The 12,641-nt window shown below is 31.0% G+C and overlaps 1 protein-coding gene across 5 annotated transcripts in view; it reads right to left on the bottom strand.

The window, feature by feature from the left end:
• LOC124359192 (translation initiation factor IF-2) overlaps positions 1-12,641 on the bottom strand; it is a 102,651-nt gene that overhangs the window by 64,104 nt on the left and 25,906 nt on the right. For all 5 annotated transcript variants that reach the window (XM_046811732.1, XM_046811733.1, XM_046811729.1 and 2 more), the window contains exons 4-5: positions 2,958-3,194; positions 1,911-2,090 (exon numbers count right to left, since the gene is read on the bottom strand). In XM_046811732.1, coding sequence (XP_046667688.1) covers positions 1,911-2,090; positions 2,958-3,194 — 417 coding nt within the window. The remainder of the gene's footprint in view (positions 1-1,910; positions 2,091-2,957; positions 3,195-12,641) is intronic.

Raw genomic sequence — 12,641 nt, 5'->3', positions numbered from 1 at the left:
GAAACACAGTAACTGGACTGGATGTGTCTCATATACTAACTGGTAACCAGGAGACACATTAACTAAACTGAATGTGGTTCACATACAATCCAATAATTGATAGTATTGCAAAACTATTAAGTGAATGTTTTATCTGTATTTCAATAACTTATCGCAATTTTCAGAAGAAATACAACATGAGATTTAACATAATTGCTGATCTGGTAAATCTCAAACACGTAACTTAAATTGTAGGGGTTTTATAAAACAATCGACACTTTAATGGCCACCAAATTTGATAGAGTACCACTAGAGACCTCTAATTTGTTCCATTCTTCTTTTTTTCATAATATTATTTTTAATAATAATTTTACAATGAAGCGTCACTTGTTAGGGATACCTATTAAAAAGTTTTGATTAACTCCAAAATACTCAATTTTGTTTGGGTTGTCACAAATGTTTATACATAAAAAACACCTCACTTGTCATATAAACATCCCCCAAAATAGATCACTCCATCTCTCTAAATAAAAAAGGATAATAGGCAGGGGTCTTTTAAGACACCCGGTAAAATTCGGATGCTGCTACTATATTAGAAATCCAATTAACTATAATAAATAATTTATCTTGTTATAACAGAAACATTGCATGTTTTAAAATATACAAAAACGCTGTGAATCTCGTATAATATTAAAATTTAGTAAATGTAAAAAAAGAATAATCGTGGCTTCAACATAAGTACGGTATCTGCAGAATAAGTAAGAATTTAAAGTTGTTTTGTTAGTTTCTAATGATTGGTATTTCCTACATTTTAAATGTGCAGGGTAATTGTTTAGTAAAGCTTCGCATTTCCCAAATTATCAAAGGATCCTTAAATAAAAAATATGAATTAGTAATATGAACATGAGATTATGAAACGTTGTAGAATGTTCACATGAGAATTGATAGAACTTAAACAACTAAAGGAAATATTTGTACAATCTTTTGAACTTTTTAAAAATAAATAATAATGAATAGAATAGAATAGAATAGAATGATTATGTATAATTGGTAATATAAAACCTCGATACAATTTCTATTATGTCTTTCATGACAGAAAGAAAATGTATTAAAAAAGAAATAAAATTTGTAAGAATATGCATAATTCCTGGTATTTTGTGATGAGGTAAAAATTAACTGAGAATAAATATTCCAATGCTCTTACGCGATAAAAATTGTTTAGTACGGCATACAACGCATGTTTATTAACATAAAATGTATTTCCTTTTTGTTTCTCACCTTTTTGACTTTATTTCACCTGAATTTATTTCATACTAAACGAACAATATATAGGCTCTAACATTGTCATGGCATCTCGTGTATTTTACTGTTTCTTGATTGGAAATAACTGCCATTTCGGATTATTAACGGTTTGACAATGTATACATACCACTTTAGTAGATGCTAATACAAATACCAGTTGTAAAACCTGAAATGTTAATGACTTACTATATGTATACATCATACACAGACATATTGGCAAGTAACGGCCATCTAGAACATACATGCTCATACCACATCCTTCCGTAACATTGCGAAAAACTGTACACAGATCTAGAATTCCTTCCCTTGTTTGTTACAGGTTACAAACGATGCGTGCACCAATTAATCTAAAATTAACTCTCAATAGTACCAGTTAAAACGCTCTCGGATTTACGAATATAACGAATACTATGGTTTTAAAACTATTTTGATTTTATTAAACATCAATTAGTTTTAAACATCACGTCAATGTTTAAAAAAAATTTCAACATCATGTCAATGTTAAAAAAATTTAAACATCATGTTTTGAATAAGGATGGTACCGTACTGGATGGTATTGCTTATCCTTAATTTCATAAAAGAGTTCTCCAAACTGCTACGAAGAGGTTTATTGTGAATTTCCAACTCACCCTCTGAGTTCCTGCGAATTCTGCAAGAGAGGTGGTGGACGTCTGACGGTCTAGCTTGGTAACTATCTGTGTGTCCATCACCTCGACCTCTCCTTGACCTTCCTGCAGAGATGATACCTCCATCACCTGACTCTCTGTCGAGAACCCGTTGACAGTAACCGGCATAGAGGTCATTACAGGCTAGAACGAGAACATATTTACATTAGCTTTACACCGAGACTTAATTTGTACTTTAGACAAAGATTTCGTTATAAACATTGGATTAGTGGCCAAAAGAATTAAAATTATCAGAATCTTTTAATTGCACCATATTTAGAGTCAGTTCATTAGGTCACATTTCTGTATAAACATTAAGTCTCTATAACAGTATGAACATTACACATATTCGTTACAGAGCACCAGAATTGAGAAGGCTCACCAAATATGTTAAAAATTGAGGTTTGGGTTTAAAAAATCGGTCATATATTTGTTCAATGCATAGCACAGTACGTAACAGAATCGTTAGAATTCCATTATGATATTCCGTTAAACGTATTTGGGTAGTGGCAGAACCTTCTTTAAGGCAAAATGTTGACAGTTATTAAAAAAAACTATTAGAAGTTTATTTTTGGAAAGGTGTCGTGTGACATAGTTTTATTTTTTTTATAATAAGTTAAGTAGGAATAATTTAGTTCTTAAATTTCAGGTAGATTATTTAAATTAGCGCTAACTACGTGTACTCGGACATCCTGTCCTCAGAGCCTGGGGGTTACCAAGCATACTTTTCAACTATTAGATTGGGACTGATTATATAAAGTATGTTTTTGAGTTTACTGCGTGTACTTAGCGTCCCTCATTCAGGGCATCTGTGATCTGAGTTTGGTAATAATTTTAATTTTGTGCTTTAGTGCTAAAGATTTATACGAATAGTCCGTAGAATTAAGAACAATGTAAGAAATTAAATGATATTATGAATTTGGCCACAAAAGTAGCAAGTACTGGGTAACCATTTAAGACATCAGTTAATTTTGGGAAATTACTTTTCCCTGCACGTCACCACATACAGACCTGATCTATCTCTGGTGCTTCTTGGATTACTGCCTCCTCTATCTCCGTGATTATTTCTTTCAGTGCCTCTTTGATACTTTCTTGCTGTATCTCCTGGCCAGTTCCCGTGACCTGGCGACTCTCCTGCACCTCTGCTTCCCTGGGACTCTCCTGCTCGCCCGGTGGTTCTTCCGCTACTGGAGGCAAGTCCGGTTCCATGCTCACCACGGGGTGGTCTGCAATATTGGGGACTTCCTCCTGAAATCAACAATGAAATAGTTAACAAAAGCTAAAGTTATAATTGACACCTAAAATCTCAAAAGTGTATTTACAGAATGTTGGCTGTTTCGTGGTCTTCTAGTTGTTTCCACCTCAAAACAAATTTTATGTTACCAAGACAAGATGTTATAAATAATTCTATAGTTTTATTGTAAGATATGTACTGAAAAATATTGTATGCTTTGAAAAAATAAACAGTTAATATTAGGCTTAATGTTCCGAGCCATAAAAACGTAACACGAGGGTTCGTGCGGTTATTTTGGATGTTTAAAATACGTAGACATAATCGTATAAATAATGTGACAACTTATTACAAATTCCGATCGTTTATATATCATTATGATGACTGTAAATATTAAATATAAATCATATGTATGGAATATAAATTAGTATAAATAATAAATATAATGTTTAACAAATCAGGCTTTCAAAACTGGACATCTGAAAGAGAAATTTGTAATTCGACTTTCAGCGACTTCAGTCAGATTCATCCATTTCTTCCCCAAAGCCAAGTTCTACTGTTGACTCTTTATATTAATGACCCCGTAAAGATATATATGTTAGATCCAGTCCCTCACCTGGTATGCTTTGTTCAAAATTATAAACAAGATTAATCAGTTATTCGTTATATATTGTGCAACCTCTCTGGTTTACCGATTTAATATTCTTGAAAAAAAAGGTAATTAAAAAATGCTCAAATGCCAGATCAACTTTTTTGTGTACAAGAGGATAAAGTGGAGAGTATAGAAATATTCGTGGTTAGTGATTCCTTTTATTGACAATTAATGGGGGTAAATGTTTATTTATCAAATCATCCATAGTTTTAGATTTTAAACAAGAAAATTGACTATTTTCATATAGGCCTACACCGAATTGTGTTGCGCAACGTATCGTTTCAAAAATAACATACGTTTCAGAAAAAAACAAACTAGCACGTCATGTTCTGCACAGTTTAACTAGAGGAAAGATCCTAAAGGTAATTATACTCAATTACATTAAACTGTCTTTGTTTTCATAGGTTTTAACTTTACACGGTTTTAAAACCAACCATCAAACATCTATTAATATATATATATATATATATATATATATATATATATATATATATATATATATATATATACTGTATGCAGAAAATAAATGCGCAGAGGCTTCTTTAAATAATAAAAGAAAAAGACTTCACATAAATCCTTTAATATTTCGACTGTTATTGTCGTTATCAAAAAGGATACAAAAAGTGTATATAATCTCAGAATTAAAAGTAAACATATAAATTTTTAGAATCAGCTGGAATGTTCTGTTATGATTTATAATGTAATTTTATAAACTCCTTAATCTATATATATAAAAATGAATGTTTGTATGTTTGTCCTTTATGGAATCGTGAACTATTGGACCGATCATGATGAAAATTTGTACGTATATGTATTTTTCCACGGAGAAGGTTTATAAGCTATGCCCATCCCTTTCCCGATTCAGGATTCCGCCCCACTGGTTACAGAAATACCCATAAGAAATGCATTGCAGCAAACATATGTTAACGTCTTTTCAAATTTTTAATCAGCTGTTCTTTGTAAACATATATTACACTTATAGTTTTAAAGCATAGAGTAAGCTTAAGAGAAACGACAAATTTTGTTTAAACTGTTTTTGCAATCACTGTTAAACATAGACTTTACTATCCAGATAATACAATTCAAATTTGACGTAAAAATTCACCTTTAACTGCAATATTTATTTAATATAAACCATGCTCATGCTTGATCAGAAGAGTAATGCAGATATCATAATTACTATCTTACGTTGGCTACAAATATAAAGAATGTTATAAAATCAACCTTAGTTGTTTTTTTTGACAGAAGTATGGTTCTCAAAACTCCGTGTGTACATATTCTCTCGATCGAGACAACAAAGCAAGCTCAATCGTGGCATCGGAGATATAACTAATTTAATCTAAAATTTATTATAGTAAAAAAAAAAATTTACTAAGTAATATAAGGACTTCGGTTCTTAAGATTTGCGTGCGAAGCCGTGGGTAACAGCTAGATAGAGGCAGGAATATGGTACATACCTTCATAATACGCCCAAGAGGCTCACGATGGAACGACTATCAATTATCTCAGCAATGTTTAGAATGTGATAGAAAAAGAATAAGTGAATATAGTGTACTGTTTTCAACGGGAAATTGCGTGCGAAGCCGCGGGCAACTTTTGCAAAAAATTATTGAAATGCGCAGCAAAGCGCGCCGGGCCCGCTAGTATTAATATAAAATATTGAGAATCCTATAACAAGAACCTCAAGTCAAAGTGAGGTTAGTAGATTGCCTTCCATTGTCGTAAACCTTTCGAAATATAATCTCACCGATGATGAAATTTCAGTTTTAGAAAAGGGACTTACTTTTGCACCGACACTTAAATTCAACCACATGAACTTTGTGGCAGACGCTCTCAGATTTGCTAGAAATGTACGACTTAAATTTCACTTTTCCCAACAACAGTCTACAATTAAAAAGAATATAATACCAAATTCTGTATCAAAATTTCAATCAAAATCAGAATGGACTCCACCAAATCTGCCACCTGACCATCCCATCGAACAATTTGTTAACGTAATAATAGTGAATTTGGCTCAACCTGCATTTACTGATACCCTACATAAAAAAGAAAATGTAACATTAAACGAACGAAGGGCTATTTCATCCTTAAAACAAAACAAAAGTATAGTAATTTTACCTGCCGACAAAGGAGATTCTATTGTCATTTTAGATATTAATGATTATGTATACGAAATTGACAAACAACTACAAGACTTAAAATTTTACAAACCAATTGATCAAGATCCAACTGCTAAATTCAACGATGAAATAAGAGAATATTTGTTGCAAGAAGGTCCCAAAGAAGACATCAATATGGAAACCCTTAATTTATTAGTCCCAAAAACACCTCGAACCCCGGTTTTTTTACATATTACCAAAAATTCACCAACCTTCAAGACCACCTCCAGGAAGACCCATTGTTTCCGGCTACGGATCTCCAACCGAACGGATTTCAAGTTACGTGGATGAACTTTTACAACCCTTTGTCAAGAATTTGAACTCTTATGTGAAGAACACAGATCATTTTATCGAAAGGCTCAGTGAAATTAAACAACCACTCCCAAATGACATTTTGTTAGTGACTATTGATGTACAATCACTATATACCAACATTCCACACAGTGAAGGTAAACAGTATGTAACGTCATTTTTAAACAATAGGGCAAGCAATTCTAAACCTAGCACAAATTTTATAGTTACTTTAATTAACATGATACTAACAATGAATAATTTTAAATTTAGAGATCAAAATTACCTACAAGTTAATGGTACAGCAATGGGAACTAGGATGGCACCTTCCTATGCAAACCTATTTATGGGTAAGCTCGAAGAGGATTTCCTGAAATCTCAGCCACACAAACCTTTTGTTTGGCTGAGATTTATAGATGACATTTTTGTGATCTGGGAACATGGTAAAACTTTATTGGAAACTTTTTTAAAACAACTCAATTTATTTTCATTTTTAAAATTTACTTGGAATTTTTCTTCTAAAACTGTAACCTTTTTGGACTTAGACATTTTTATGCAACACGGCTATCTAAAGACAAAAATTCATGTAAAGGAAACTAATACCATGCATTACCTACACTATAACAGTTGCCATCCTGTTCACATTGAAAAGTCCATACCAAAAAGCCTATCAATCCGAGCAAAACATTTATGTTCAAACAACTCGGATTACCATCATTATATAGCAACATTATCTAAAGCTTTTACTGCTAGGAACTACCCTACCAAGATTATTAGAAATCAAATTCACAAATCGAAATAAATAACAACAGCAGCATGAACAAGAAAAATTATACAGATGATCCTAAATTTATTACACAATATTTCCCGGGGCTACATAAAACTAACTATATATTAAAAACGGCCCACAACATTTTAGAATCATCCCCCTTGACAAATAGTTTGTTTTCAAAAAACCCCGAGAATTATTTTTAGTAAAGCCCCTAATCTGAAGAACCTTCTGGAAAGACCTAAATTATTGCCTAACCAAATTCCAAATTCAGATGCTGATAAAAAGTTTTTAGGTTGCCATTCTTGCGAAGACAAGCGTTGTGCTACACGCAAAATTCTAAATCCTTCGAAAACTTTTAAAAGTAGCACAACCAATAAAAGATATCAAATTTCAAATAACATTAACTGTAAATTGAAAAATGTAATCTATCAGTTGTCTTGCAAATTTTGTCCCAAGGATTATATTGATTTAACGACAAATCCCTTACATATTAGGATGAATAACCATCGGTATTCATCCAACAGAAAAGACGACAAATTAGTTTCACAACACGCATTGGCTCATAACGAAATTTTTAATAACTGTTACACATTAAAAGGGATTTGTAAAGTACCAGAAGATTCTTCCAAAATTCAATTAGAACATTTAGAACAAGCATATCAATTATTAGTCACTAAGTCAAAATTACCTTTTGGATTAAATAAGAAATGATCTGTTAAAATAGTCTAAATTAATCTAGCAAATCTAAAACAATGTATTGTCTATAATTTAATTAATTAATTTTATTTATTTTTATGAATGTACAGCTACAAAACTACAAAATTGTTAATATTTAATTTAATTTTAAGATGTTAGAACGCCTTTTTATATGATTAATCTAAATTTTAATTTTAATATAAAACCCTTTTTCGTATAATATACAAAGGAGTTTATAAAATTACATTATAAATCATAACAGAACATTCCAGCTGATTCTAAAAATTTATATGTTTACTTTTAATTCTGAGATTATATACTCTTTTTGTATCCTTTTTGATAACGACAATAACAGTCGAAATATTAAAGGATTTATGTGAAGTCTTTTTCTTTTATTATTTATATATATATATATATATATATATGTATATATATATATATATATATATATATATATATATATATATATACAAACAAATCGGCTAATCGTATACAGAACATTGCAGAGGTTACTTTAAGCCTCTTTATATAGAGGGAACTTTTCCCTTAAACCGAATTTTATGGAAAAAAAAACAATTGAAGAAAAAACATCTTTTTATATTTTTAACCCTTTGGATACCCATTCATTTCTATCCTCACAAAAACTAGCATAGCTGCCGATCTATACTGTTTTTTGAAAAATGTATTATCAATTTTAAGAAAACCCCGGTTTTGTGACTATACAGTGCATATTGACTTTCGGCTCCTAGTCTAATACTTATGGGCTAAAGTGTTTAGAATTTATGAAAACAACGACAATTTAATTTAACTGTGTGTTATTCAGGAACCTGTTTGTTAAGCAAGAAAGGAATGACTTGCTTGTTTGCTTAAAATTGAATTAGTGTATTGAATTCCATTTTTGGATTTACAGAGCTTCAAGCTGTAAACTATAAAATTCATGCTCCTCTAGATTTGTCGCCTTTGGGATAGGTAATGTTGAAAGTAGACAAAATATTCAACTGATATAACGTAGTGACATTTTCCTGTATTACTGTTATTTTGGTTCAAATGTTCAGATTAAGTGTATTAGGTGAGCCAAAACCTATATACTATATCATAATAACGCTAATGATAATCTTCTCGGGAGCACTGAGAGAGTCTTCATAGGAACTGAAACAAATAAGACTATTGCACCGTTGAAATTTTGTAGTTAGAAGAATACAAGAGGCGATCATCTAAGAAATTGTCTAAAATCTTCTGATTATAACCCATTCATCAGTAAAATATGATTGAAATCACACCAAACTTTAATTTTAAATCTTCGTACAAATCTACTGGGAATGCTCAATAAAGACGTTTTTGTGGGGAGAGGGGGTTAGTTAGAGACCTTACCTGAACCACTTGTTAGGATCTTATAACAGGAATTTTCTTAGAAGGAAAGAACCTACTCCTCACCCTTTTACGCTTTCCTCCACCCCTCTTGGAACTGAATTTTGCAATCTCACGGGACAATGGTCTTATATCCTGCACCATAAAACCAATCACCATATTCTATATATGCATTTGTCTTATATTCTCTTCGCAGTTGTGAGGTCACATTCTAGTTATGTGTTTGTCGGAACTATACATCTTCATCGTTCATCAAGTTTAATCTTTTACAATAACAACATCATATATTTTCCGTTATATCCGATACATTTTTCAAACAGAATATATTACCCAAACATTTTTTCAAAATAAAATTTAAATCTGTATTTCTTTTCCTTTATTACTCCCAACTTTCATGTTTCACTTGATCATATTACTGTATATTGAGACTGCAGTTCTATTGGTTGGTCGATATCACCTTATAGTTGGTAACAGTATAGACAACCTTGTTGAACCTACTATACCGAGGCTCATACTTGTGTACCCTGCTAATAAACCATGATCGTGCAGAACGGGCGGAAAATTAGTCTGCCACAATAAAAAAGAAAAATAACTTCTTTTACGCAAAGTTGTTCGATACAGATACAGAAATTTCTACATCACTCACGTATTTAAACTGAATTCGGTAAAACGATGTACAAAATATCAGTCAACACAACTAGCTAGTATTACATTAATTATGTTTAAGGATATCGGACTGTTGTGTCGCTCTGTTAACAAAGATATTACAGTGAGATATTTTTGTGTGTCCAAGTTCCTCCTAATTTTTTGTACTAGTTCATGTGTGTTCATATACTGGTTGGAATTAATCATAAATACCAATATTATGTACGATTTACTTTCTCTCTTGGTCCTAATTCTAACTTACCTCTTTATCCCATAAAATGAGAAATATTAACAGTTTAGTGAGTAAAAGTAAGTAGAGTACCAAGGTTTTGCACGTATTAATTTATTTCTTGAACCTACTTTCCGATCCTACAAAAAAGAAAGATTATTTAGTTGGTATAAGTAAGAAGGATTTACAGTCCTTCTCTTGAACGTAATCCCATCATCCTTTCTAGTCCTACCATAAAAACCATGGATTTTATCGAGTAAAAGCAATTAATACAGTATTGTTATTTCAGGGCATTCCACCAATAGAATCATATTATTTTAAGTTAAATTGTCTTAATACATAGAAATCGGGAGAAATATCTTAATATTATCAGCATAAAGTAGCACGTTAAATATTAGGATGGGGTTATTAATAATACAGTTTTTAAATGTTATCTTTTATAGTTTTTAAAGCTGATATTATAGCATATGATTTATTATATTGGTAACTAACAAGATAAACAAGATAACATGCTTTAAGTCCGAAACTGAAGCAACATTGTATACTGTATAAATGCGTTTCTACAAAGATAGGAATCTATTAAGCCAGAAAAAATTGGAATCTTCTTAAAAATATAATTTTAAATTGAGATATAAATCAAGTGGAAGAAAAGTGACAATGAATTATTTTATCTAGACAAATAATAGAGCTAAGAAAACTTCTATAAGATGAAAAGTATTTCTCAGAGGTACCTACTCAAAAATGTTTGTATAATGTAAGGAAGTTACAGAGATTCATGGTCAGCAGAAAATAATCTAGAACTTTATCTCTACCAAATCCGATATTTTTCGATCGAATCATAAACACAAGTGGCTCTTTTATAATTCTAATACCCGGTGCTTTTACTGTGATAGACATGACTAATTCTCCCCTCTGGATTTCTATAACATCTCCTGCTGATTTATTTTGACGCAACAGTCATTTTATATAAATTGTAATTACGACCACAAAATAAAAAATCATGTTTTGAATAAATAATTCACTATTTTTATTGAATTACAAGTTAGGTAACATGGAAGAAGAAGGTTACTAAGAGGAGTAACATTTGCACATGGCCTCAAGTACGGACTGTGACGTGAGGGGCGAAGTCAGTCCTAGAGCTACTCGAACCCGAACGTGATGAATGTCAAGAGGTCAAGATGGGCTTCCTCCTGGAGCGTAGAACATCGTAGTAAGGTTCCGCTCATGGATATGACCACAGAGAAAATTTAACAGTAGAAACTAGTAATAATACTCCTAGTATTTCCATTCTCCACAGTGAAAGTATCCAGTAGGAGTCTAGTGTTTTATACAGTATAGGAATCATTTATAAATGCCTTATAAATAAATAGATGCTACTTCATAGACATAATTAGATTATAATTCATGAGTGTTATTATAACATGTTACATTCGTTAATCAAAATTATAGAAAGTATCGCTCTCAGGTGTAGTAACTGTGTATAATGTTCTAGGTTTTGAGACTTAATACTGCTGTGTACAGGATGAAGATCGATATAACTACAATGTTGCTTATAAAATGTGTATGGTATTGAGATGGTATTCAAATTATGTGCAAAACACATTTATTATTAGGACCAAATTTTATTATCTAATCAACCCTTATCTTTATCAACTTCCAGGAAGAACCCATATTTCTGGGTTTTCTCAAAACATGGGATAAAGCCAAGAAAAGAATTTATCACTGCTATAGTTTTAGCATAATATAAAAGGTCGTTTAGTTTTAAAACATATATTTTTTAAACATGTCTTTCTTCTTGATTTATAACTACTAGCATATATCAATTATAAATACTAGGCACAGTGTAATACTACTGAATACTATTTAATATTAATTAACAACATTAAAGACACGAAAGGGAAAATTCAATTTTTCCCTTGACTTACAGGAACTTTACAGTAGAAAGTTATAATTCCATAAATGTATGGAAAGTATTATACATTTTTCAGAAATTTATAATTCCATAAATTTTTTATAGTTTTTAAAACTGCACTTGTGTGAAATAAAGCCTTACATTTCGTTAAGACAAAATAAAATAAGGTTTATTATATTTTCTTAAATTTAAGCTGTATGAATAATGATAGTAAAAATTATAATTATTATTTTAATAAAATTCTAATTATTATTAATTTACAACATTTCATGCGTGTTTCTAAAACTATATGTGCTAAATAAAGAAAAATTTGTTATTAAGAACGACTTTTACATGATAATAATTTTACTAAGTAGTTACAATTTTTAAGGAGACCTTTGCCATAATTTTTATGCCATGATTTGGAGTGGGTTCCTTTGGATTATTAGTTTAATTTCATTCTCATTTCATATATTACATGATTAATGCATCGTTCACAAATTTAGGGTTATTGCGCATCTGTGAAGTTATTTTATTAACTACAAATATAAAGCTCGAAATACAAAATGTGGGAAATAGTCCTTCCGACTCCGTCAGAAGAAGTAGGTAGATTTTGTGATAAATTAAATATTAATAATTTTAATTTATCATTAAGTTAGTAGCACTGATCATTGTTAATAATGACTGCTTAAAACCCGTGTGACTTATTTTGTAGGCGCTTGGTTACTTCAGTTGTGATTATTGTTATTGTATTTTTATTT

Source organism: Homalodisca vitripennis, chromosome 4 (assembly GCF_021130785.1).
Source record: "Homalodisca vitripennis isolate AUS2020 chromosome 4, UT_GWSS_2.1, whole genome shotgun sequence".
Lineage (NCBI taxonomy): Eukaryota > Metazoa > Arthropoda > Insecta > Hemiptera > Cicadellidae > Homalodisca > Homalodisca vitripennis.
Note: the sequence above shows the minus strand (reverse complement) of the source record. Positions and strands in the feature narration are given on the sequence as shown.